The 27,513-nt window shown below is 36.4% G+C and overlaps 2 protein-coding genes and 1 pseudogene across 5 annotated transcripts in view; 2 read left to right on the top strand and 1 right to left on the bottom strand.

Annotated features, from left to right (window-relative positions):
- The window catches only part of BDP1 (B double prime 1, subunit of RNA polymerase III transcription initiation factor IIIB), a 67,679-nt gene extending 54,837 nt beyond the window's left edge, over positions 1 to 12,842 (top strand). For 3 of the 4 annotated variants that reach the window (XM_031446589.2, XM_010974973.3, XM_031446583.2), the window contains exons 33-39: positions 1,345 to 1,408; positions 1,775 to 1,961; positions 2,703 to 2,904; positions 6,235 to 6,274; positions 6,914 to 7,178; positions 8,551 to 8,797; positions 10,111 to 12,842. In XM_031446589.2, the coding sequence (XP_031302449.1) occupies positions 1,345 to 1,408; positions 1,775 to 1,961; positions 2,703 to 2,904; positions 6,235 to 6,274; positions 6,914 to 7,178; positions 8,551 to 8,797; positions 10,111 to 10,242 (1,137 nt within the window). In that variant the 3' untranslated portion in view covers positions 10,243 to 12,842. Of the gene's footprint in view, positions 1 to 1,344; positions 1,409 to 1,774; positions 1,962 to 2,702; positions 2,905 to 3,055; positions 3,188 to 6,234; positions 6,275 to 6,913; positions 7,179 to 8,550; positions 8,798 to 10,110 lie in introns of those variants that run through there. The other variant, XR_010378624.1, reaches the window with a different exon arrangement.
- A 2,425-nt stretch (positions 12,843 to 15,267) lies between these two features.
- On the bottom strand, positions 15,268 to 16,369 carry LOC105084777 (small ribosomal subunit protein eS12-like; annotated as a pseudogene).
- A 2,197-nt stretch (positions 16,370 to 18,566) lies between these two features.
- Positions 18,567 to 27,513, top strand: part of MCCC2 (methylcrotonyl-CoA carboxylase subunit 2) — a 58,957-nt gene continuing 50,010 nt past the window's right edge. Inside the window, exons 1-3 of the mRNA XM_010974975.3 lie at positions 18,567 to 18,841; positions 21,318 to 21,384; positions 26,356 to 26,440. Coding sequence (XP_010973277.2) covers positions 18,713 to 18,841; positions 21,318 to 21,384; positions 26,356 to 26,440 — 281 coding nt within the window. The 5' untranslated portion in view covers positions 18,567 to 18,712. The remainder of the gene's footprint in view (positions 18,842 to 21,317; positions 21,385 to 26,355; positions 26,441 to 27,513) is intronic.

Below are 27,513 nucleotides of genomic sequence, written 5' to 3' on the forward strand. Positions count from 1 at the left end.
TGACTTGCTAAGGAATTTGGGTTACATCCAGACTTACGGGATTTTCCCCTGACCCCCAGCTTTCTCATGTTTACATTTTATTTTGAAGTAATTTCAGATTTAGAGAAGAGTTGTAAGAATCTTACATAGAACTCTCAAATGTTAACATTTTGCTTCATTTGCATGGGTACCTAGCTGAAGCATTATTCTCTTTCTCTGTGTTGCTCTTAATCCTGATAGATAATTTTAAAAAATTGAACCATTGAAGGTTCAGTTTTTTAAAATTAAGATGCAGATGCGAGCCTTCACCCACAAATACTCCAGCTTGTCTTTGATAAGAATAAGGACATTCTCTTACAAAGAAATAGCAATACTATTATGTACTAGATATTTGCATACTACCTACCATTGATGTAATCACATTACGTAACATACAGTTCCAGTCAAGCCTCTTATATTGCATTTAGTTGTCATTTATTCTTACTCTTTTAATCTAGAGTAGTCCTCCTGCCTTTTTTCCTCTTTTGTGTACTTGACATTTTAGAAGAGTCCAAGATAGTCTTACAGTCCAGGTTTTCTTTTTTTGTTGCTTCTTCATTGTTAGATGCAGGTTGAACGTTTTTGGGCAAGAATACTACATAAGTGATGTTTTGTTCTTCCTTTTGCATCATATCAGGGACACATAATATCACTTTATCCCATTATTGGTGATCCTGGCTGATCACTTGGCTAGAATGGTGCCTACCAGATTTTTCTCCATTATAACAGTATCTTTTCTACTTAGTAATTTAGCATGCATTGATGATTCTTGCGTGAATCAATTACTGACATTGTTGGTTGCAAAATCAAAGTTTTATGATTTTAAGCAGTAGAGAATTACAATCAGAATTGCATTTTAGAGAAAACAGTGTTTGCTATTTTGTGGAAAACAGACTGGAGGGAGCCATGCTGGAGGCAAGGAGACCAGTTTGCTTTCATACACATGATCCTGCTAGTAGTGCAGTGGCTGCTGTCATGAAGATAGAGAAGGTTGAGGGCTTTGCATCTCCCTCTCCTGTTACTTCAGAAGTATTTCATAGCCTGCACATTTTCCACAATTTAGTCTAAATTTTTTTCTGATATGTGTGTGTATATATATATATATATATGTGTGTGTGTGTATATATATATATATATGTTTATTATGAATTTTATGAATCAAAAGTTCATTGGTACAACTAAAGGTTTTAAAATACTTGAAAAATTGTATATAGTTAGGTAAGATTTTGAGTTTTGAAACAGTAACTGTTCATCATATATTGTCAGGAAAACTTCGTAAAACAGATTTGGTCAACCTCACTCTTTTATTTTAATTTGTTATGGCAGTGCACACCAACTAGTATTCCGGAAGTCCAACAAAAGAATGTAAATAATCCTCAAGACCTAACAGGTAGGATAATCTGCTTCAGTAGTATCATAGAACCTAGTAGTATGGTTTTTAATCCCCATTTAACTGCGGAAAAACAAAGCAGTTCTTGTTGGTCCATGATAGCCTTTAAAAAAACCCAAAAAACAAAAAACCCCAAAATTTGAAGTATTTTGTGTATCAGTTTTGTTGTTCGGAATTGTAAGTCTTCTCCATAGTGAATCATCTTTATCCTTTATTACTTTTTATTTATTTCTTGAGGGGGGATATAATTTAGTTTTTTATTCTTGTGGATAAGTTGTCATGAGACTTTTTAGAAATGAAATAAATTAATGATTTTCTGTTGTTTCATAGTTCAGCTTTTCATTACTAACTTTTAAACTTTGATAGTGAATCTAGTTGCTAACGTACATCAAGATGGTGAGGATGAACAAGCATTCATTTTAACTCTGGTGGAAATCCCAACCAATGCAGTGGAAGAATTTGCTGATACCACTACGCAGTTAATGCCAAACCCTTTACTGCCAGCACCCATATTGGTCAAATCAGTGAATACAGAAGAAAAAGGGGACATGAGGTAATGAATGAGCTTAACTTTTTGCTAGGGATAAAGATGCTTTATGAATTGAATAGTATTGATAGAACAAACTTCACCAACATTTGTAATTATCTTGGAGTTTTTTTAGTAATTATGTGATAAGTTAGAGAAGAAATCATTCATTTTATATCTGATATAGATGCTACTTAAATGTATAATACTTTCATATGGAACTCTTTTTGGTATTTTAAGTATTTTGAAAGCTAACAAAAATTTAGCAATCTGGATCATTAAGTGGCATCTATTAAAGGTGGAATTACTTTGTAAACGTATATATGTTAAATTGTGAAATAAATATACATTTGCAGAAAGTTGGAAAGAGTACAAAGAGGATACATTTTTTAATATTTTTGATACTCATTTTAATTCTTTGCCATAGAATTCTTAAGTTGTATTATAATAGTCGTTGGTTAAGATGTTTGTCTATCGAGTAACATCAGAAATTGAAGCCTTTTATATTAGGAAAAGACATTTTAGACTAAAATTTAACTTTACTGACAAGGAAAACACTTTTTATACTTCAGATTTAATTCAGTATTACAGAATGTAAGTTGCAAGCCTTTAAATATGAATGGAGCTCAAAACTAACATTTTTGAGGCCGTGGCTATGTATATATTAGTTTGAAGTCACTTTGAAGTTTTTTAGCAGTTTTGATTGGAATAGTTCAGCCCTTAACCTCATTAAGTAACTGGTTCAATGTGTTTGTGTTTTCTTTGCAGTGTGAGTTTTCCGGTAACTTCAGTTGGTCAGAATGCCATTTGTTTATCTAATTCTGGAAGAGATGATTCTAAAAATCCTGTTAATTTGGACCTTGTATCTAGGAAGAGATTGCATAGTAGACTTGGTGAAAGTGACCATGTTCCTCCTGCCAAAAAAAGTTTGCTCAGTTCAAGAGACGATTGTCAGAAATACACCTCCGAGGTAAGAGAATTGTTAAGAGGGTGAGATGGCCATATTACAACCAATCTATTTCTGTTTTTTTCCTTTAGACTCTTTCTATAAAGATAGTTCTAATACTTCTCACCATGAGTAATCCAGATAAAACCGGTTTTGAATTCTCACTTGCAACCAGTTCCAGGTGAAAATTGGTGAATATTAACCAGGAAACGCATTCCCAGCTCAGTGTCATTGGCTGAAAATAAGGCTGAAAACACCACAAGGATCTGGATCTTGGCTGTACCATTTAACAGCTGTGGGATCTTAGGCAAGATACTTCACCTTTCTGAACAAGTTCCCTGTTGTGTACGATGGTAATAGTAATATCATCGCTACCATTATCATAATGCTTAAAGCTTCCTCTTGCTCTTATGAATAAAACCAGAACTTGTAAGGCCCTGTATTTATCAGGCTATTTTCTCTGACTCATCTCATCTTATGCTGATCTCTGCCTCACTCTCTAGCCATACGGCCCATCTTTCAGTTTCTTGAATGCACTGTATTCCTTCATGTCCCAGTGTTTCTTTTGCTGTCTCTCCTTTATGAAACATTACCTTGCAAAACATAGACTTTTTTAGCTCAATCATTAGTACCTCAGGGAAGCCTGACAGACTACCACAAGCTACTGTTGTAGGTTTTTGTTTCTGGTGCTCATCATAATGTACTACGCTATGAGGAAGTTAATTTAGAATCTGTATTCTCAAAGTGACAGCTGAAGACCAGTAGTCCTTAGATGATAGCAGACAACAGAGGTGGTGTATTCTATATCTGATAGGTAAAAAATGGTATCCCAGAGTAGTTATTAATTTCTCTTATTACGAGTAAGGTTGAATATCTTTTCATATGGTTAAGAACCATTTGTATTTCCTTTCCTGCAAAGGGACTCTGTGTTCTTTACCCATTTTTCAATTGAGTTGTGGATCTTTTTCTCACAGATTTGGGGGAACTCTCTGTTTCGTATGTCTGATATGAATTGCAACTGTTTTTTCTCAGTTGTCTTTAGACTCTACTTTTTGTGGTTTTCCCATGCAGATTTTTTGGGGTAACTTTTTTTTTTTTGCAGGGGGAGGGGCAGAGGTAACTAGGTTTATTCATTTATGTAATGGAGGCACTGGGGATAGAACCCAGGACCTTGTGCATGCTAAGCACGCACTCTACCACTGAGCTACCCTTCCTCCTGGGTTAACTTTTTTAATACGAAAATTTTCAAACATTTAAAAAGGTAGACGGGCTATTAGAGTGTATCTGTATGTACCAGGCATCCAGTTTCAACATTTTATCAGCATTTGATGCAGATTGTTTTGTTTTGTTTTGAAAGGATTTAATAACATGGGAAAAAGATCACAGTAAATTACTACATTCAAAGCTAGGTCACCAGTTTATAATATGCCATTTAAAAAATGATAGATGTACATTAGTGTGACTAAAAATATAAGAGAAATATGTATAATGTCTCGGGCTTATGTGTGATTTTTATTTTCTAAACTTTGTTTTCAGCAATTTATAATAAAAAATTGCTTATGAAAAGCCAATGTTGTAATTTTAAGTTCTAGGATGTGCACATACTTTATTCAGATAGACACACAAACATTATTTTTCTGTAATCAGATTAATCAGTCTGTTTATGTATGGCTTATAGAGATTATGTTAACACATTGAAAGGCTTCCTTGAATTTAATATAAATTGTTATAGTGAATATTATCTATTTGTTTAGAATTTATTTTCGTTTCAAGAGCAGTATGACCAACTTAATTTTCCACAGATGCCTATTCATCTATCCCAGCACCATTTATTGAATAACTCATCTTTTCTCCACTGATTTAAAATTCCACTTTTGTTAGATATTAAATTCCCACATATATTTGGGTGTGTCCCTGAACTTTCTTATGCATCAATTCACCTATTTGTTCTAGGGCTAGTATCATACTGTTTTAATTATTTTAGCTTTTAAATGCTTTAATTGCTTAAAGGAATAGTCTCTCCCACTCCCTCGCTTAAGAAAACAATTTTCTTTCTTTTTCAAGTTTTTCCTAGTTGCTTATATCTTCTAAAGTATATATAAATTTTAGAATTAGCTTATTCAGAGCTTTTAAAAAAAATAGAAACCCTATTGTTACTTGTATTAGGAACATACTAACTTGACAGATTAATGTAGAGAAAATTAATGTAAAAATTATGATGTTGAGTCTTCCTATGCAGAAACACAGTATGTCTTTCTGTTTGTTTCAGTATTTTGTGTCTCTCAGTGGCATTTTAATCTCTTCCTCATATAAATCTGGTACATTTCTTGTTAGGTTACCCCTAAGAATTTTATCTTTGTTGTTATCACTGAGTTCTTTGTAATGTAGAGAGTTTTATTGAATTCCCCTCCCTGTATATAGTAATTTTTCAGTTGGTTCTCTTGAGTTTTCCACATAAACAGTCATATCATCTGCAGATACAATTTTAATTCTTCTCTTCTACTGTTTATACCTTTAATTTCTTTCTCATTTCTAGTTATTTTGGCTAATATAACTCAAAAAAAGTCAAAATAGTCCTGATAGTGGAATATTTTTCTTATTCCTGACTTTAATGGGAATACTTTCAGTGTTTATGAAGTGGGATGCTGGGTTTTGGATTACAGTAGTTATATTTTATGGTGTTAAGAAAACGTAAATCTTGGGGGAAGGTATAGTTCAAGTGGTAGAGTGCATGCTTAACATGCGTGACGTCCTGGGTTTAATCTCCAATACTGCCTGAATAAATAAAATAAGTAACCTAATCCTCCTCGCACCCCCCCCCCAATTAAAACAAAAAGAAAACGCCTGTCTATTAAATCTTAAGTTTTTTCCAAGAATGTATGTTTTGGGACACTTTTCTTGTAAATTGAGAGATGATAATATTATTTTTCTCCTTATAGCTATTGATTTATATTAATAGGTTTTATAATATTGAATCATCTTTGCATTCCTGAAAGAAACTCTATTTGATTGTGATGTTTTAGTCTTTTGATGCGCTGCTGAATTATGCTTGAAATACTTCATTTGGCATTTTTGTGTTGTTGTGGAACTGGTTAGTTGATATCAATATTATTTTGATTTATAAAAGGCGTTTTGAAGCTTTCCCTCTTCTGCTGTGCTCTGGAATAGCTTAAATAATAGTTACAATGTATTTTCCTAAATGTTTAGTAGAATTCCCATAAAACATGTCTGACCCTAGTGCTTTCTGGAAGATTCAGGTTTTCTTTACTTAAAAAAGAAAGAAGGACATAAAATCAATTTTATTTGACAAATAGAGTTCTAATTTTTTTTCTTTTGTAAAATTTCTTTTAACAGATGTGTTCAAAGGAATTAATAAATGTTCTGGAAGAAGCAGGTGAGTGAAATAAATTTTAATGTGACTGCATTTTGCTAAATACTCCCAATTATTTTTGATGCATTTTCTTTGAATTTGGGGTTGAAGCAGAGTCTTGTTCACTTTTCTCTAAGAATTATGCTTTTATTGTTGGAAATTTTGCTTCCCTGATGAGATCTTGGATTTGGCACTTCAGTAGCCAGAAAAAGCTACTGTTATCCTGTAATTAATAGAAAACCGCATGGCTATAGAATTTCCTGTGAAAACTCAACAACTACATTTTAGGGATTAGAAAGCTGGGTATAAAGGAGTTTTAATACGGCCTTAGCTTTAGCTCAAGATTTGAAGGTGATCACTCTTTCATTTTGCTATTTCAAGAAATATTTATGGAGAAAGATTTTCTAAGTCAGAATATATTAGTACAAAAAAATATATTGGTACAACTATTTTGTGTCTGAATGCAGAAGCTGTTACTATAGCTTTTACCCATTGTAATATTTCTAATAGTCTAGGTAACTCCACTAATTTATAATTTAGCTTACCCTTATTAGGGTAAGGTTTATGATAGAATATTATGGGTTTTATTCTTTAAATATTACAATTTAATTGGATATATTAATTTCAATATGTGTGCTTACCATTTGTTTTCTTTTTTTGAAGGGGAGGCTTGCAAGGGACAAGATAACTTCCCTACCTCTGGAAGTACACACGTAACTCCAGAACCTCAGAAAGAGCAACTTGAACCAACTTTTCAGAGTACTGGATCTAGAGCTTTTGATAAAATAACAGATACACAAGAAAAGAATACATCTCAGTTACCTCAGGATGAGAGAATTGTGTCTGATAAAAAAGAAAGAACTTGTGCTGCTTCTAAGTCTGAGCAAATGAATAACATTACATCATCTTCCAAAACCCCACTATCCAGGTATCATAAGAAAATCTTTATTGAATGTTCTCTCCCGATATTTCTCTCAGTGGATAAGTATAACCTACACAGAACAGGTGTAATATATGTATAAAGAGTAAGTCCAGTAGTAAGGATGGTGTTTTATAGTAGTGTCCCTTGGTCAGTAATGTGAAGGAATGGAGTGTCATCAAAGGAAATACAGTAATGTCGTACACTTTCATAGGACTGTTCCAGATAAATATATGTTCTATGTGACACTTAACTTTAAGTGCTGAATCTTTGACTTTTAGATAGAAAATGTTTAGAATTTGGTATTGCATACTTTCTTTTCCAGATTGTTCATGGTTATTATTTTGATAATTATTTATTCTACCATACAGTAGCTGCCAATTCAGATGTAGGTGGTCTGAAACAGATCTGACATCAGAAGTAGCTCTGGACATTGTTTTATTGAAGTCCCAAATAATGTGTGCATTTTTCTCTCTCGTGGCATAGCAGGGAGGTAAACCCTGGCTTTCTCCCTGTAAGAATTAAGTGTGAAATTTAAGCCCAAAGCCAGCTTCTCCCACATTATTTTCCTTATAATCTACAATTGAGTCTTCTGGGTTATGGATAATTATTGGCTTATCAGCAGCATGCAAATCCTTAACATGGAGATGGTGAGTTGGAGAGGGGAGGATATGTACTAGCCTCAACAAAAGGAAAGTGGGGAAGGTCATGTGTAGCTTGAAAAGGCCATATAAACCACAGAGTAAAGCTCAGCAGTATCTTTTCTGACTTTAGAGATGTGCTGAAATAGAATTGAAAATAGAGGGCAGCATCATGGGGGTTTGGGTTAAACATTGAGAAACAGTGTTCCAGAATAAGTTCAGCAAATTTTTTTTGTAAAAGATAATGTAGTATATATTTTAGGCTTATGTGGACCATATGTCTCTGTTGCAACTACTCAATTCTGCATTTGTAGCACAAAAGCAATCATATATGTAAACAGATAAGTATGCTGTGTTCTAGTAAAATTTATTTACAGAATCAGTTTTTGCATTTGGCCTATGGAGCCTAGCTTGCCCCTGCTCTAAGGCCTTCCTACTCAAAGTGTGGTCCTGGGACCAGCAGAAGGGACATCATTTGAGAACTCACTAGAAATATAGAAACTCAGGCCCCACTCCCCTACCAGTTCATTCGGAATCTTCATTTTAATAAGATCCTCAGGTGATTTGTATGTACTTTTAAGCTTGAGAAGTAATGCTCTAGAGTAAGCTTTGATCTTTGTCACAAGTGTATGTTATGGCATAGTGTTATCACATGTGCCATTTTGGCATTAATGGAAAGAAGTTTGTATTAAGAATGTTTTCCTGGATAGTCTTGAATATCTTTACATTTGTGTTTCTAGACCTGGCAGAAGACCCCTCGGATTTTTGTCTTTAATATGTTCAAAGAATAGTTTGGAGTCTGATGAACCTACTCAGGTTCATAGTAAGAAACGCCTAAAACCTCTTATACCTGTGTCAAGACAGAATTTGAAAAGATCTAATCCACTCAATGAAAGCCAGAAAAAAACTCAAGAATCCTCTGATCTGCTTCCATCTCTAAGTGTTGTTAATACTCAATCTACGAATATTGATAGTACAGCAACTCAGGTATGTGATAACTACTGTTTGTTTATTTGTATAGAATGGGTTGGATATTAGACTCAACTAGGAGAAATACGGCAAAAATGGGCCATTTTTCACATTCATAGGTTAAGTTCCTAGGAACAGAATTACTGGTCAAAAGGAATAATTATTCTTTTGACAGACAGGGCCTGATTGTCCTCCACGGAGATGATACCAGTTTCTGTTCTTATCAACAGTGTATGAGGGGACTTTTATCCTCACACTAGCATATTATCGATCTTGTTCACGTTTGACATTCTTCATAGTTTAATGGACACCTATGAGTGAGGTTGAACATCTCTTTATGTATTTCAGTCATTTATGCTTTTTCTGTGAACCATTTGTTCATATCATTTGATTTTTTTAAAAATTAGTTTTTTTCCATTATTGATTTTTAGAAACTCTTATAAAGAAAGCCTTTTGTGATATAGGTTGCAGTTTTTTTTTCCCTGTAGCATTTATCTTTTAATTTTTGTATATGGTGGTTTTCGCCATGCAGACCTTTTCTTTTATGCCTTCTGGCTCTCTTGTCATTTAAAAAGATACTCTCTCCTCCACTCTAGGATTATAAAAGCATTTTCCCATGGTATTTTGTAGTAGAGTTTTAAAAATGTTTTTACATCTAAGTTGACTGATCCATCTAGAATTTATTTTGGTGAAGAATAGGTCTGTTTTGTGTGCGTGAGATGGTTATACAGTTATCCAACATTGCTTATTGGCTAATCCAACTTTTTTTTTTTTTTTTTTTTTTTTCGGAAATACTGCTTTTATCAGATACTAAATTTCCATCCACATGTGTTGGGGATATTTCTAGTCTTCTATTCCGTTGATACATATGTGTATTCCTAAGTATGCTAATTTTTTATTGGATTGCTATGATTTGTGATGTTTCCTTATGTACTGGTCTGTTTCATGGATCCGTGTATTCTTATACTGGTCATTAAAATGTTTCTATTATAGATTTAATAATCTTATTTTTTTATATATATATTTTTCATGGAAATTAGGGTAATCATGTGTATACTGTAGTTAACCTAATCATGTCTAGTGTGTTTGTTGATTCTAATTTTATTATTATAACCAATGCTACAAATATTTATCTTACTTATTAAAACTTATCTGTTTAGGATTATTTATTTAACAGCATAGAAATGAAATTACTGGGTCAGTGAGTATAAACATATTTAAAGCTCTTAATATTGATTGCTATATTGCTTTTCAAACAAATATCAATTTGGGCTACCATTATCAATATATAAATGTTATATTGCATATTTATTTATTTTTTACCTTTTTAGGTTTCTTGTAATAGTCCCTTACCGAAAGAAGAGTGTAAAAGTAGCCAAAACCGGATACCTGAAGAGGAGCCAACCACAGTCGCTGAATATTTCTTTAGTGATATCTTTATTGAAGTGGATGAAACAGAATGAAAGTCTCCCTCCCCCCCCTTTTTTTTTAAGTCTAGGATTTCCAGAATCAACAAAGCAGTATTTAGAAAAAAGCATCACTGGCTATTTTTCTTTAGGTTGTTTTTGATATTTAATGGGCTTGATTTGAAGCTTTTATAATCAGTGAAAAACATTGCTGAGGTTCCTTTCATTCTGATTAATTCAGCATTTTGGAAGTACCAAGCAATTAAGACTGCTTTCCCAGACAGAAATAACAACTCTTGTTTACATGTTGACTCTTCTTGTGCTGAACATGCATGGACATCTTGAAATGTCATGGATAAATGTCTCTGTATAAATCACAGTACCGGCGTATTTGGAGGTGGATTGTATTTAACATTTGGTGGGCTTCTTTTGTGAAGGTTTTTTTTCCTCTTTGTTTAGGGTTTTTTGGTTTTGTTTTTTGTTTTTTGGGTTCGTTCTGGATGGTGAAAGCCTTTTCAGTTGCCTCTAAGTATATGAAAGCAAATTGTGAAACTCACTTTAGTATGGTAAATGTTAAAAGCTTTTCTATTATCTGCTATTTGACCGAAAAATGTGTATTTTTCTAATTCATGTTGATGTAACATTAGTCCTAATTGAAGAACTAGTATTTAAACTTAAACTTATTATTTATAAAGATAAAACATCAAAAAGCTTATTTATTTTTAAATTTTTTATTTAAAAGAATATTCATTTTTATTTTTACCCCTCAGATTATGGGTAAAGAAGGCATTAATAAATTTGTTTGTCTCCTTTCCCTCTTTAATTTTTAAGATATTTAAAGTGATATAACGAAAAGTGTTTGGATAGTGTATATGTTTTGAATACATTTTTTTCTTGTAGTTTAGCATATTGACTTTGTACTGTGAATTTTGTTTTTCTTATTTCTTGGACAATCTCAGGATTTGTATGGGAAAAACAAACCTTGACTTTATGAGGCAAATTTCCATACAAAACTCAATCTCTTTTACACACACATACACTCAAACACACACATTCCTTTTTTAAAAAACAATTTCTTGGTAGTTTTTTTTCCCCATTAAATTCTGCTTAAGGAACACCTAGGCCTTTATGCATTGAACATAATTGTGAAGTTAAAAACAGAAAAAAAGATAACAGTAAGACTTTATTAAGTCGGTGAATATCATCAGTATGAATTTAAGGGTTGGTTTTAATTTTAAGATTTTGTGATTTACTTAGGTAATTCTGTTATCTACCCATTTGGTGGTTTAAATTAAACTTCTCTAAGAGCAGATTTATCCTCTTATTTAAAAAGCTTCCTGGGTTGATAATACATTGGATCAGGAGTCAGAAACATTTTCTGCAAAATATTTTCAAGTTTATAGGCCAGATGCCCTCTATGGCAACTACTCAACTCTGCCATTTCAGTATGAAAATGGCTACAGATAATATTTAAATGATGCACATGGATGGATTGGGTTTTTAGTTTGACCTCTACATTAGACAGTTTTCTTATCTTAAGGTGCTGGTGTCATTACCTATGAGATATTTGTACTGAAGTTATGAGTTGTGCCTAACAGTTAAAAACCATGTTGATTGCATTATGAAATCAGTATTTCAATTAGGAAACTATTTTAGTGTTTAGATAATTATGTTTGTAAATTGAAAACAATGGTCAGTTTTCAGGTTCATCAGTAAAACAGGATATGGTTTGGCAAGTGTAACAGTAATTCTAATTTATTAAAACAATTGATATTAGAGCATTTCTTATTCATTGCTTTATAGTGAACTTTGTAGTTTAACTTTTTTTGTCATAAAGGAGATCTATAAATCTGAGTGGAAATTCTCTATAGGTGTGCATTTATTTATTTCATGTGATTAACATGTCACAAGAATCATGGAATAAATTATTCATTGCTATTTTAATGCCCTGTTTTTATAAATTTTAAAAATTTCTGAGAAGCTTCTCTCATTTAGTTAATGTTAGTTTGGGTGTTAAGTTGTCACAAACTATTTTATTCCCTGTATTATATTACTTTTTAACTCTGTTAATATCTGTCTCTTGTTCATCCACAATGAGTTAACTTTATGGAAGATGTTACTTACTGTAAAAAGGATAGTTTTATCTTTGGACATTCATTGTATTAGAGAATCAAGTCAGACAGCTCGGTTATTCTACTGTTAGATCCTTACAGCTACTCTTGGAAAAAGAAACTTAATCAGTGTATTTTCCTTACAAGGTGGACTTGTTCACACTTGTGTTTAATCGAATTCATGTAAAGATGATGTTGTGAAGAATTAGTATTTTATAAATCTTAAAGAAGATATAATTAAAGGCCTTTATTACTTTTTTTTTTTTTTTGACTTTTCCTCCTGAACAGTTACATCTTAGCAAGTGATCAACATTATGGTTTGTTTAAAAGCCTAATTGTTGGTAAATGGTTGAGACACAGATGAAAATATGAATATCCACTGTTTACCACCATGTTCTTTGAAATAGAATGACCATGTATACTGTCTTGCCTGAAGAAGTCTTTGACAAAAAAGCAATATCTGTCATTGTAAATTTTCTTGTTCTAAAGAAAACAGTTATGTCCTATAGATATATATTATGTAAATAAAAGTTATTTTATATTTTTCCTGTTGTGTCCTTTTTCTTTTCAAATGACTTAATAAAGATATTAATATTTAGTTAATGAAAAATAGTTTCACAAATACAGCTTACACTTTCTTCCTTCTGTTGCCAGAGAATAGGTTCTTGTCTCGTTCAGAAAAGAATTCAAGAGCGAGGTGTAGTAAAATGAAAGTAAGTTTATTCAGGGAGATAGACATTCCATAGACAGAGTGCAGGCCATCTCTAAAGGGGAGAGGGAGAGCGACCGTGAGGTGCAGAGTTGTTAGTTTTTATGGGCTTGGTAATTTCATGTGCTAACAAGTAGGATTATTCCAACTACTTTGGGGAAAGGGCAGGGATATCCAGAAATGAGCTCCCCACCACACACCCACTTTCTGACCTTTTATGATCAGCCTAGGAACTGTCATGGCACCCATCATGTGGGTGTGCCATGAGGCTCAATGTCTACTGGAAGTTGAATCTTCCACAATCTTGGTTCTACCCAGTTTGTCCCATCCTAAGTTGCTGTGCCATTCCTTCAGTGGTTGTGCCCTGCCCCCTTTCCTCCTTTCTCACTTCCATGAAAATACTGTATAACTGGAAGAATTAATCTTTTTTCTCATATGCATGCTGTGAAGGATATTTTTTGATTTTGCAAGAATAAAGAATACACTTTCCCCCACATTTGGGACATATGTAGAGTTGCTTATTTTTTTGTTTGTTTACTAACTCCTTATACAATGAATTTTTACACATAAGAAGTTAATCTTTCACTCTTTTTCCCACTTTGTTTTCTCTGTACAGAAAGACAGATGGGAAACTTTAGTTATGGATATACTATGATCCTGGACTTCTCAAGTGGATATTGGCAAAATCTCAATCAAAAAATTCAGCTGAGAGAAATATTTGTGGAAATTTTTCTAAATGGTAGTCTAGCCATTTCTCCGGATAGAAAAAATTTTGGTCTTGGATTTTGTCAGCTCATCCAAGAGCCTAGTATGTGGGGTACATTATTTAGTCTGCTCATGTTTAGGGACATTAAGTGAAATAGTCCCAAAGGCCTAAAAAAATAGTTGTTTTTACTGTAATGATGTTGTAGACTTTATTATATCATCCAGTATCCTACTTACGAAAATCTATAGGAGATACTTCTCTTTGGCCTCAGTGCCAGGAATAATTGGACTTCTGTTCAGATGGTCTGACTTTCTATACATGAGCTGTGTCAGTCTTTGTGTTTTCTCTTGCAATGTAAAGTTAAATCTGCCAACTTGTAGCAAGGTCAAGTTATTTATATCTCATATTTTGTGTACTAAATGAGACAGGAGGGAAGGTGGTAGGGCACAACCATTAAAAGAATGACACAACAGTTGGCACCAAGATGGTGGAAGATTCAACTCCCAGTAGACCTTAAGCTTCAATACACACTCATTAAAATACAATAGCATGCTAAATGGTGCCATAACAGTTTCACAGGTGCCGGAACAGTTTCAAGGCTGACCATAAAAGTTCAAAGGGTGGGTGATGGCCGAGTTCCTGGGACTCCCATCCTCTTCCCCAAAGTAGCTGGGCTAATCCTCCCACCTGTTAGCATATGAAGTTACCAAGCCCATAAAAACTAACCCCCGCACCTCGCACCTCGTGGTCACTCTCTTGCCTTTGGAGATGACCTGCACTCTATGTAGTGTATCTACTTTTACCTTAAACTAAACACCACCATGCCTCGTGGCATCTCTGGCCTTCTGAGACGGCCTGCACTCTGTGGAGTATGTATCTCTCTGAATAAATCTACCTGCACTCTTCTATGGCTTGCCCTTGAACTCGTGAAGCTAAGGACCCTGACTTGGCGAGGCACATCCTAGGATCTCCACCAAGACCTGGGACACAACCATCCTCTCTTGCCCCATTTTCCTGTATCAATGGTATTCTGCATAATAATGTGCCCCCACACTTTCCTGTCCCCATTCACGCTGCTGGGCATTTATGGGCCTTTAATAAGAACATTTCCTTCGGAAAATGTTCTTGCATTATTGCTTTGATAATTCCTCTTTCATTTTCACCGTTCTCATATCTGGAATTCCTATTAATCAGATTTTTCAACCTACTTTACTGGTTCCCTAAGTTATCTTTGCTCTTTTCCACTTCTTCCTTCCCTTCCTATCTACCTTCTCATTTTTTGTTTTGTTCCCCTTTTTGGGGGGGAGGGGGAGAGAGTGTCTCAATTTTTACTTCTATTGGAGAAAATTCAAATGTCCATTCCTTTTTAGAAGTGACTTTGTTAGTCACAAAATTCATAGAAGAAAATTATAACAAATTTGCAGAATCAAGTTACAGAATATGTCATTCTTTGACTAAATTCATAATCTTAAGTCAACAGTTTTCTACAATGAACATTTTTAAAGCATAATTTTCATTTAATAAAGTACACTAATATTTTTTTTTCAAGAGCCAAGTTTTTTTATTTGATCATTTCTTACATTTGAAGTACTTGATGACATCCTTGGCCTGAGACTCTTTGCCATAGTCCTTAACCACCACACAACTGCAACCAACCACTTTATGGGGTTTTCCCTCTCTGTCAGTTTTACAGAGGCCTACCCATTCCCATAGTTTCTTGTGTCATCAACCTTAATTAGGTTGGTTTGCTGCTCAGCACAAAGGGCCTCCACCAACTTGACATACAAAGGCTCATCACAGTTGGATGCAGGCACACAAAGATGGGCTTGGCGCTTGTCTAAGGCTTTGGGAGCTTCATGAATTCTACATATTAGGCCATCGTGGATGAAGGCGGTCTTCAGCACCTCTTTGCAGAGCAGTAATGACATCCATTACACCTGCAGCAGCAGTGCCTGCCTCGGCCATGGTGGTGGGTCACGGGTGGAGCAGAATCTTGAATGCACCAGCCTCCGCCTCCGCAGGACTCCGCGGTGGCAGGGAAAGAGTAAAGTACACTGATCTGAAGTGTTCAGTTTGGATACTGACAATGCACACACCTGTGTAACCACCCCACAAAATAAATATACATTCCCAGCATCTCTGGAAATTCCTTTAGACCCTTCCCCACTGTCACCCACAGAGATTAGTTTTGCCTGATCCTGAACTATGTGTGTGTTTGTGTGTGTATATATAGACACACTTTATATTACATATTCTTTTGTATCTGGTTACTTTTGCTCAACATATTTTGGGGATTCATCCGCTTTTTTAGCATGCTAGTAGTTTCCAGTTGTTGCTGAGTTGTACTCCATTTTATGTGTATACCACATTATATAAATATACCATAATTACCCATCCACTTTTCTACTGGTTGTTTCCAAATTTTGGCTCTTTGGAATAAAGCTACTATAAATATTCTTGTATAAATCTTTTTGTAGACATGCTTTTATTTCTCTTGTGTCAATACCTAGGAGAGGCACATCTTTTCTTAGATTTATTTCTAAGATATTCTCTGATATCTTTATAAAGGATGTTTTTAAATGCTTATTTTTACATGTATATTTACTGTTGGAACAGAAAAACAGTTGATTTTTGTATTGTAATTAAGATTTTAGGGGGAGGATGTAGTTCAGTGGTAGGGTATGTGCTTAGCACACATGAGGTCCTGGGTTCAAGCCCTACTACCGCCAATAAAAAGAAATATATATATATATATATATATATTTATATTTATATATGTATGTGTGTATATCTATATCTATATTTATGTATGTGTGTATACACACACAAACCAACCTAATTACCTCCCCCCAAAAAAAGAATTAAAAAAAAAACATTTTTAAAGATTTTAACAAATGTATTTTCTATAACATCCATTCAGTCTTAAGTTTTCAAACTAGCCCTTGGAGCTATTAAAGCAAGACTTTTAATACTATAGGAATGCTATTTGTTCTTAGCAAACAGACTTAGAAACTCAGTTATAATGATAAGATAAACAGGATAAATACAGACAAGTAAAATTTTAAGTATGTCTAACATTAAATAGGTATAAAATGAAATTGATCAATGTAGTGCGCAACATTAATAGAATGAAGGGAAAAAACCCCACATGATCATCTCAACTGATGCAGAATAAGCAGATGACAAAATTTAACACTCTTTCCTGATAAAAACACTCAACAAACTAGGAAGAGAAGGCTTAACATCATAAAAGCTACATATGAAAAACTCACAGCAGATGTCATACTCACTACTGAAAGACTGAAAGATTTTCCTGTAAGATCAGGAACAACACAAGTTTCCACTTTCACCACTTCAATTCAATATAATACTTCAAGTTCTAACTGGAGCAATTAAGTAAGAATGAGAAATAGAAGGCATTTAAATTGGGATGGAAGAAGTAAAATTATCTCTGTTCATAGATGATTTATTACATGTAGAAAGTCCTAAAGATTACACACACACACACACACAGTTTTTCAGAATTAATAAATGAATTCAGCAAAGTAGCAGTATACAAAGTTCACACACAAAAATCAGTTGTATTTCTACACACTAATAACGAACAAGCTGAAAAGGAAATTACAAAAACTATTCCATTTAAATAGCACCAAAAAGAACAAAATAGGAATTAACCAAGGAGGTGAAAGATTTGCACAATTAAAACTAAAAAATTATTGCTGAAAGGAATTAAAGACATAAATAAATGGAAACATACCCTATGTTCATAGATTGGAAGACTTAATAGTGTCAAGATATCACTAGTACCCAACGTGATCAACAGATTCAGTGCAGCCCCTACTAAAATCCTGACACTTTTTGCAGAAATAGAAAAAACCAGACTTAAAATTAATATGAAATCTCAAGGGGCCCTACATAGCCAAGAAAATCTTGAAAAAAAAGAACATGGCTGGAAGATTCACACTTTATGACTTCAAAGCTTAGGACAAAGCTACAGTAACCAAAATTGTGTGCTACTGGCATAAGGAGACATACAGACCAATGGAACAGAATAAAAAGTCCAGAAATAAACCATTGTATATGAAATAATTTTTGACAAGGGTGTCAAGACTATTCAGTGGGGAAAGGACAGTCTTATCAACAAATGGCCTTGGAAAAACTGGATATCTACATAGAAAAGAATGAAGCCAGACCTTTATCTAACACCATATACGAAAAATTAACTCAAAATAAACCTCAAACTTGAATGGACTAAATAAGATTAATTTTTTTCTCATTGTCCAGAGGATGAGATTATGAGGAAGCTCAGATTTGTTATAGGCAAAGTTTTAAAAGTACATTTAAATTGTAATTTATCACTATTAGAATTTTTTTTGTTTACTTGCTTATAATCTGTTACAAAAGAAGGCACTTTGCCTGTTGTCCACTGTATCCCCAGAGCCAGAATAGCACCTGACATGAAACACTAAATATTTGTTGAAAGAATGAATAAATATCTCCTTTAAGAGTTTAATTTCTGAGGGAAGCTTAATAAGCCTGTTCAGTGTCCAGCTCTCATATGAGGATAAGCTTTTCAAGTCCCAGAATACCCTTTCTATCAGCTGGGGAAGAAGAAAACAGCACACAGAGAAAGAACTAAGACCGACCCCAAAGGAACTTAGCCTCAGCTCTGCAGCGCTGCGTCGCGGGAGGCGGGGCGACCACAAGAGGGTCGCCCCGCCTCGGGACCCTGCAACCCTCCTGGGCTCGCGATGGGACAGGCCTCGCGGGGCTGCGCCTCTGCCCCTTATTGGCTGAGTTCAGAGGGGCGTAGTGCTGGCCGACCAATCACGGGCGGCGTGAGCAGGCACGTGCTGAGGCTGGCGTGAGAATCCGGGAGGTTTCGGGCGGGTTAGGGCTGCAAGGATGGTAGCTGCTGAGCTGTAGCCCGAAGCGTGGGAGTCGGAGGGGACCGGCACAGGCCGCTCTCTCGCACTCCTTCCTCCCTCTGTGCCCGCTGCCATGTTGGCCGCTCTGAGGTTAGCGCTGCGTCCGTGCGCCCGCGCCGCCATCCCCGCGCTGCGCGCCTATCATGGGGACTCCGTGGCCACGCTGGGCACCCAGGCGGACTCGAGCTCTGCGGTCTACCAGGTAGGCTGGGTGAGCGGCCTGGGTCTGGAGGACCCAGCCCGAGTCAGTGATTTCTCTTCCGCCTATCCACCAGTGCCGGACCGACGGGACAAGGCGCTGGCCGGACTGGGGAGCAGGTGGAGGGTGGGCACACTTTTACAACAGCTGCTCTCTTCTCTGGATCCCCAGTCACGATTCTGGGACGCACTAGAGGGTTTGAAAAAGAAAACAATTAGAAATCAGATACATTTTAGTTCACTTTTAGCACTGGCGCTCTACTTTGTATGTTTAAAATCACTGGTTCTCAAAACCTGGCCTAGCAGTGTCATCTGGGAGGCTGCCTTAAGCCTCACCTTTTCAGTCTTGGGGGGGGGTCCTGGTGTTTGCATTGTTAATGAAGTTGGAAGGAGAGGAGGATCTTGGTGGCCGTCAACTTTGGGAACCACTGGCCTAACACAGCTAACCCTGGGTTGTGCTTACCAGACTTTAAATAGTTGGTAATGTTAATAGAAAATAGTTATCTTTAAATGGACTTTCTTGCAATTGTGAAGTATCACAAAGTCAAAGAACAACTCCTCGTTTGAGAACTATCAGAGCTGGAAATTTTCAGTCTGTTCCATGGTTTCTAAGCTTGTGAAAATAGTTTGTGTAGTCTTGTCTCCCATCCTCTTCCCTGAACCTGGCCAGTTCTTACCCAACACAAGATCCAACTCACTTGTTACTTTCTAACTGCAGTTTTCTACAACCACTTTTTTAAGCTTTAGGCACCACTTACTACAGTGCACTGCTTTCTTGTCCATCTCCCCCACAAAATTCTGATTCCATTCCTACACATCTATACCAAATACCTAAAATAGTGCCTAGACCACAGTAACCAGTGTTTCTGAATTAAACATTCTCTTCTGATCCCAGAAAATCTATAGACTTTTGGAAGCCTCTCATTGGATACTGTTTCTGCTTCAGCCTGCTGATTTTCTTTCAATCTCCTGTTTTCCCAAAGGCAGGAATTATATAAAATGTTTTTTCTCTGAAAGTCATTTTCACAATTTAAATGTTATTTGCACAAGCTTAGAAACTATTTGGAGTCTTTTGTGTTCCCATACAAATTTTAGAATTATTTGTCCTTGTTCTGTGAAAAATGCTGTTGGTATTTTGATAGGGATTTCATTGACTCTGTAGATTGCCTTGGGTAATATGGTCATTTTAACAATATTTCTTCCAGTTTACTTGGGGAGCTTGTAGTGTGTTTAATGCCCAGGCTACACACACAACCAATGACATCTGACTCTCTGGGGCGGGGGGAGAGGGGGTGGGTAGGACCAGTCATCAGTATTTATTTTTATGTTTAAAAGCTTCCCAGTGATTCCAATGTCTAGCAAGGTTGGGAAACACTATTCTTAGCAAATTCCTCGACCATGTGCCCAGCAGGTTCTCTGCCTTAGGATGCAGGGCTTGGTGAGCTTAGAACGGCAATAATCACAGGGCTGGCAGGTGCTGTCCAGGGGTTGGGATCCCCCTATTCCAGGGCAGAGATTCTTTCCCTAACAGTGTGTTGCTTATCTCTTCTTTTTTTTTTTCTGGACTTTGCAGAGCAAAAAAGTGTAGCAGAAACCATGACCTCAGGAGTGCTCAGAGTTGGAGAAAATAGGAAATAATGGAGCTATACTGTAAAGAGTGTTAATTCATCTAATTTTGAACAGCTGGAAAGCTGCTTAACATTATGTCACATAAAAGGAATTAAGTCACCTGAGATGTTTGTAACATTATGGGGAAGAAAGTGTGTTTGTGGGATAAACTCTGAATTTTCCAAAATAACTACCTACTTCTGTATTGTTCTAAATCAGTGTGCTGATCAGATAAAATTTAAAGAACAAAGGTGAAAAGTTAGTCCCTCTACCCTTTTTCCACTTCTCAGTGTTTATATTTGCTTATATACTTCTCTAGAAGATTTGTAAACATATGCAAACAGAGTTTTGTTCCTTTTTGAACATAAAGTAGGATCCATTTTCTCCCTGGGCTTTGTTTTTAAGTGTAATTTGTCAGTAAGTAAAAGCTAGTATTTTGGCATTGGTTGGAATCCTCTCAGGAAAGTGACTGATGGGACAGAAGGTGGCATTCTAACCCTCTGAGAACTTATCTTTCTTCGCAGAGGAGAACAGAGATCAGTTCGGTTCAGTAGATGTGTAAGGAAGAACATTGTAAAATGAGTAGGAGTAGCCAGACATGGTGTTAGAGATGAGCTGGACCAAGAATTAGGTTTTAGAAGAGGGGTAAGATTTGACTAGGTGGACCAGACAGGGATGGTGGTAATGAGGGAGAGCTTGAGCAAAGATAGAGAGGCAGGAATTAGTTAATCTTTTTTACATAATGGAGTTGGCCCAGTGTGGAGGCCACATGGAATTGGTATATAATGATGTTCTTCTTAACCCTTATTTTGGTAAAAAGATAATTGCTTTCCAATAACCATCTCCCTCTTTTTTTCTTTCTTTGCTTTTAGGAAAACTACAAACAGATGAAAGCACTAGTAAATCAACTCCATGAGCGAGCACAGAAAATAAGACTAGGTAAGCACTCATTTATTCTTCAGTTTATGCTTTTAGTTAAGATGTTCCTTTATAATTATTGGTTTTAGAAAAAAACAGTAGCATTAAGCTTTTCACTCTTCAAGACTGTGCATTTACTATTGGTGGAAATGTAAACTGGCTCAGCCACTGTGGAAAACAGTATGGAAGTTCCTTAAAAAACTAAAAATAGAGTTTCCATATGATCCAGCAATCCCACTCCTTGGCATATATCTAGAAAAGATGAAAGCTCTAATTCAAAAACATGCACCCCAATGTTCATAATAACACTATTTATAATTGCCAACACATGGAAACAACTCATATGCCCAACCATGGACTATTGGTTTAAGAATGGCAGATGGACAGAGAGATCATCTAAAGTTGTCTGTTCATTTGTATAGGTAGAAGGGAAGAAGTAAGCTCGGTATTTTGAGCTTTGTAGAATTTTGAGAGTGGACTGATTTGTTCCTCTAATAGTTAAATAACTTGGGTCTAGTTACTTAATCCTTGTAAATTTGCAGTACCTCATTCATAACTTGAGACTTAGGAGCGGGTCTGTGAATTATAGGCATTGTTTACATCAAGCGCACATTTCTGTCTTCTTCTGACTTAATAGATTAATCAAAATTAATTGATAAGGCCCCAAAATAAACCCGTTTGGAGTATCTTGATCTCTCTCTCTTTTTTTTTTACTATAGCAGGTTAGTGTCAAAATCAATTAAATCCTCTGAAAGCTACCATGACCTGAACAAACATAGAACTCAGTGTGGGACCAGCTGAAGCAGAGATCTCATTCAGATGGCGGTGACTACTCTTGTTTTATGAGGGTGTAAGGGAGAAAAAAGAGAAAAAAAAAGAAGCCTCCTTCACTTTATATAGCTCCTTCTAGCTTAGATATTTGTAATAAATGAAGAATATTATTTTGAAAATAGCTGTATTTGGTCTCTATGGTTTCAAGTCACAGTAATCTATATCAAACTTGTTTAATCCATAAGGTGACATTTGGTGCTTTTTGTAACCAAACCATAGAAAGGCAGTGCTTACTGGGTCCGAGGGCCCCGATCCTTCCAGGACTCACTGTCTTTGCCCACCTTCTCTCATCTCAGGATGTGTCTCTGTGTGTGGACCGCATTCTCTTCTGGCTTCTCTGAGGTGGGGAAGTAGGTTATTGACAGTCCAGGGATTATATGCTCTTACAGTTTACGATCTGAAGGAAAGATCTAGTTATTCTTTCATCTCCAATTTGGAAAACTTTGATGTGCTCACTTGGGTCCCATGTTCACTCCTTGGCCCAGTCACTGTGTCCAGGGGTGTGGTACTTAACCTGACCCATGCGCACTAGGGCTCGAGGATCCTGTGGCTGGCAGCTCCTGGAACTTCGTGATGGTGGCAGTACTGTTTTCAGGAAAAGAGGAAAGGAAAGCAAGCAGTCAAAAGGCAAAGAATGTCAATTATACTGTCCCCAGACCACCCTATTTTCTCTCTAGTGAGAGGGGCTGTGTAAGTAGGAGGATGTCTTGTGAAAACAGTGGTGGTGGACATTTATCATTCTTTTTGAGCAGTTACCTTTTTGCGGGGTGGGGAACGGGTAGGTTGTTAGGTTTGTTTGTTTGTTTATTTATTATGGAGGCACTGGGGGTTGAATCCAGGACCTCATGCATGTGCTCTAACACTAGAGCTATTTCCTCCCCCCAACCAGGTACCTCTTGAAGCTCTGTTCTCGTGTGAGGAAGTGGTGATAAAAAATGACATGAGTTTTTGTCTATTAGGTATGATTTGAGAGGCAAAATATTCTGCTGGTAGTCTTTTCAGAAAGTTGACTGGAATCATACTCTTGCAGCCATTCTGTAATAAGGCATTGTCTCCTGAAAAAGAACCAAAAGCCTTGCTGAAATGAAAGTATATTTTGTTAGGGAGTGGTATTGATGAAATGATTATTCCCTTTGGATATTAAGATGACTGGGTTTGAATAAGAGAGGTGGTTGAGTCCTTTAGCACTGAGCACCTGTGGGGATGGTGGGTTCTGCTCATATGACAGTTTGGTAAAGGAAAAGAGTGGACTGAGCAGGGCTCCTTGGGGAGTGAAACCAGGAAAGGACAGCCTTCTTGGCAGTGTTGCCTAGAATTGGTCCTGTTATGCCAGGAAAATGGGTGTTACACAAGCACATATAATTTAAAAGTAATATAAACTTGTATAATATATATAACAGAAATTTTGGAAAGTATAGAAAAGTATAAAGAAGAAACAAACAAAAAAATCACCCATCAGTAATCTCTCTAAATATACACTTTTGATGCAGTTCTAGTGAGTCTCATAATAACACTAACAACAAAATGTGTGTATGTGTGTTTGTGTGGTTTTTGTTTGGAGGATTTTGTGCACTTCGCTCTGGGTATTTTCTTCGATTTTGTGAATGCCCGTAAGGTTAGCTCAGTAATTGTGTTGATCAGGAGCTGGTAATTTTCAGAAAGAGGAAGGGGCATTGTTTCAGATTGCTTTGGAAGTTAACCCTTGTCGTTTTCATTTGAGAGAACTTGCAATAAATAAAAGACTGATGATGGATGGACTCTTGCTTGTCCTCCTTTTTGTCTTTTCCTTCCTTCCTGCCTCACTGCTACCTTTGTTTCAGGTTTCTTCTGAGGGCACTGTCTTTGCTCTCCCTCTGGTTCCTGTTAGAGCATATAAGATTGCTTGAGGAGTGGTTTAGTCACTTCTGTAGGCGGGACAAGGATGATCCCAGCTGTGTTACTCATGGTAGCCAGAACCGAGTACTTTAACACAAGTTAATTGAAGGGCTGTTAGTGTTTTGATAGATTCAGCAGTGCTGATAGATACAGCAGTTTTTCTAAAACTGGGTAGTAACTTTATTGATACAGAAAAGCAAATTGTTTTGGTGGTTGGAACAGGGGTCTTTTAATGACCTTAAGATAAGGCTTATGTGGTTTTTTGAAAGCATTTTAAAATGGATGTTAAACTCCATGCATATAGTTCTAGCAATGCATATAGCACCATTGAAGTGACCACAGCTGGACACTTGTGCTGTGCATGCAGAGGCAGACAGCCGTGTTGTTCGACTGCCCCCTGGCGACAGTAATGGAAAGACGCTATAAACTGTAAAATGCCTCCTGATTTTCAGGAATGTTAAAATGTGAACAAAATGTGTGTGTCTCAGAATCAGTGCAATATGATAGATGAGACTGAAGGAAAACATCAGGCTTGTCTGGCTCTGAGTCTGGGAGTTGAAAAAATTAATGCAAAATCTTTAAGAGTAATCCTTGGAAAACTAAGGCACTGTGTCATGCTGTCTTTTCGTGGTGGTGCACATATCCTAGGCCAAGTTTAAATGCCGAGGAGCTGAATTCATGATCTGAGAATCTGCATCGTATTTTTCCTAATAAAACCAGAATTTTCCAGGTGCTCTAAATAGCAAGCTCTAGTCAGATTTAAGAAAAATGTTGTTCTAAGTACTTAAAAGAAAATAAATATATTTTATCACTTCTTTTTCATCCCACCCTCCCCTGCCGCTCTTTTCCCTGCTAGCCCCTTAGTGGACACATTTCACCTGATTCTCCAGAGATCCTCATTCAAGCCTGGCTTTCTTTCATTGCCTTAGCTTCATTTTTCTGTAATAGTTATATTTAAACAACTTTAATAAGGTTTAAATGACATACAGTAAACTGCATTATTTAAAGTGTACAATTTGATGAGCTTTGACATATGTATACCTCCATGAAACTGTCGCCACAGTCAAGATAATGAACGTGTCACTCTTGGAAGTTTCTTCTGCTTCTGTGTCACCCTCCTGTCCTCCCTCTCTACTACCTCTAAACAACCTCAGTAGGGAACTCTGAATTCCCTGTGGTTAGGAGAAGAGAGAAAAGCTGTTTGACTTAATTCACACTGTCTTGTAAGTCTTTCCCTCCCAGGATTATTTTCATTTTAAAAGATTGGATGTATGATATGATTTTCTTGGTTACTTTAAGGCAGATTTAATCTTAAAAATATGCTTTTCACCTCTTTAGAAAAAAAACCAAAATCCCCTTAGATAACAGGAGAGAGTACTGATTTGAAAATAAGGTTGTGCCACTTGGTAGCTTTTTTGAAATCAGTATGAACTTACTAAGAAAACAAAGAAATAGCTTTCTCAAATAGCTGAACATTCTGGTAGGTAAGGAGTCCACTAAGGTGAAATTCTTGGGCAACAGTGAAGATGAAGGTATTAAGGTACAATCTGATCCCCTTTTCTGATGTGTTACCTTGGTTTGCTAAGAGCAGGTTATAGTCTCCAGGTACTGAGCCGGCTGCTCTCAGACTGGGTGAGGTTTGGTGCACCCCTCACCTCAAGCAGCCTCCTCGGGGCTCCTCAGCAGACTTTTCCATTCCTGTAATTGTCTGGAGCAACATGAGGAAACGCTGAAGACGGTCTGTGAGTCGGGATACTAACAAAAAGGGCCTTTTAAATTGCTATGCAAGGTGTTGAGCTCTTGCCTGTTTGAGGGTCTAAAATGTTATAGGTCACTAAATGGAACCTTTAGCTAAGTTTTGCTGTGATTATCATGGAAGTTATTTCTAAAATAATGTTGTTGCCTGGTACAAATGAAGTTAGGAATTTTTTTAAGTTTCACATAGCATATGGTACAGTGCTAGATTTTTATAGGTCTTTAGTAAATGTGGTAGAGATGAGGCAAGGCATGTATTTGCAATGCATGAGATGCAGAGAAAATACTATACTATTTCCTTAGGTAATTACTGCTGAACTTAGAGAATGTGTGATATACTGTGGGATCAGGGAAAGATTGATTTTAAAAAATGCTGGTTTGGATGATCTGAAAAATTAGCTGTTTTTCAAGGATGTGTTTAACTTTTACAAAGTACTCTATTTTGGACTAAGTGTTTTATGTTTTTCTGGGGTCAAGTTAATGGAGACCTTGTAGTGTATCCATTTAATCTAATAACGTTTTTTCTCTCAGGAGGTGGTGAGAAAGCCCGGGCACGTCACGTATCAAGAGGAAAACTGTTACCTAGAGAAAGAGTCGACTGTCTTCTAGACCCAGGGTTGGTACATACCTAAGTGCTGGCTCAGGGTGTTCCCTAGTCCATGGTACTTTCTTAGATAGTTTTGTAAATAAATGATTTTAAATTCCGGTTTGTATTGTAAAATTCAACTACAAATGTTTATTGCGAGGCGACTATGTGTCAGGTGAGGTTTTAGGTGGTAGTGAGACTTCAGCAAACAAAACAGACAAAGATCCTTGCCCTGCTGGAGTATACATTGTAGCAAGAGGAGATAGAAAATAAATGATAAGTGTCATAAATTTTATGTTACATAATATGTGTTAAAAGGTGATAAATGTCATGGGGGGAGAAAGAAGGTAGACCTGGGTATGAGAGAGAAAGGTGAAGGTCAAGTTGCAGTTTTAAATGAGTGGTTAGAATAGGCAGCCTCATTGAGGGGGTGACATTTGAGCTGCGATTGGAAGGAGTGAAGAGTGTTGGCCCTGTCAGTGCCTGGGGAGAGAGTGTTGCAGGCAGAGGGAGTGGCCAGCGCACAGGTTCTGAGGTGGGAGAGTGTCACACATGCTGATAAGCTCAAGGAGCCAGGAGGGACTGAAGAAGTCGCAGAAGAAGGGGGCAAATTTCATAGGGCCTCGTGGGCCAGTGTAAGAGTTTTGGCATTTACTTTGAAAGAAATGGGAAGACCTTGTAGGATTTGAAACAGGAGACTGTTAACAATCTATCTGACTTATGTTTTAGAAGAGTTATTCTGGCTGCTGTCTTGTGAGTAGACTGTGGGCAGCAAGGGTGGAAGCACCAAGACCAGTCAGAGAGAAAGAAATGAAGACGCAGAAGCATTGTTTCTTAAAACATGCACACACACTCCCAGCCTGGAGATAAACACTATTAACACCTAGTGTGTATCCTTCTACACTTTTGTTATGCACCTGTGTGTCAGACACATTTTTTTTTAAAGAAAAATGGAATCATACTACATGTGGTGTTTTTTTTTTTAACTTATTTATTTTGTTGTTGTTCAGGGGGGAGGTAATTAGGTTTATTGATTGATTTAAATGGAGGTACTGGGGATTGAACCCAGGACCTCGAGCATGCTAAGCCTGCACTCACTCTAC

The sequence above is a fragment of the Camelus dromedarius genome, chromosome 3, assembly GCF_036321535.1.
Source record: "Camelus dromedarius isolate mCamDro1 chromosome 3, mCamDro1.pat, whole genome shotgun sequence".
Taxonomy (NCBI): Eukaryota; Metazoa; Chordata; class Mammalia; order Artiodactyla; family Camelidae; genus Camelus; species Camelus dromedarius.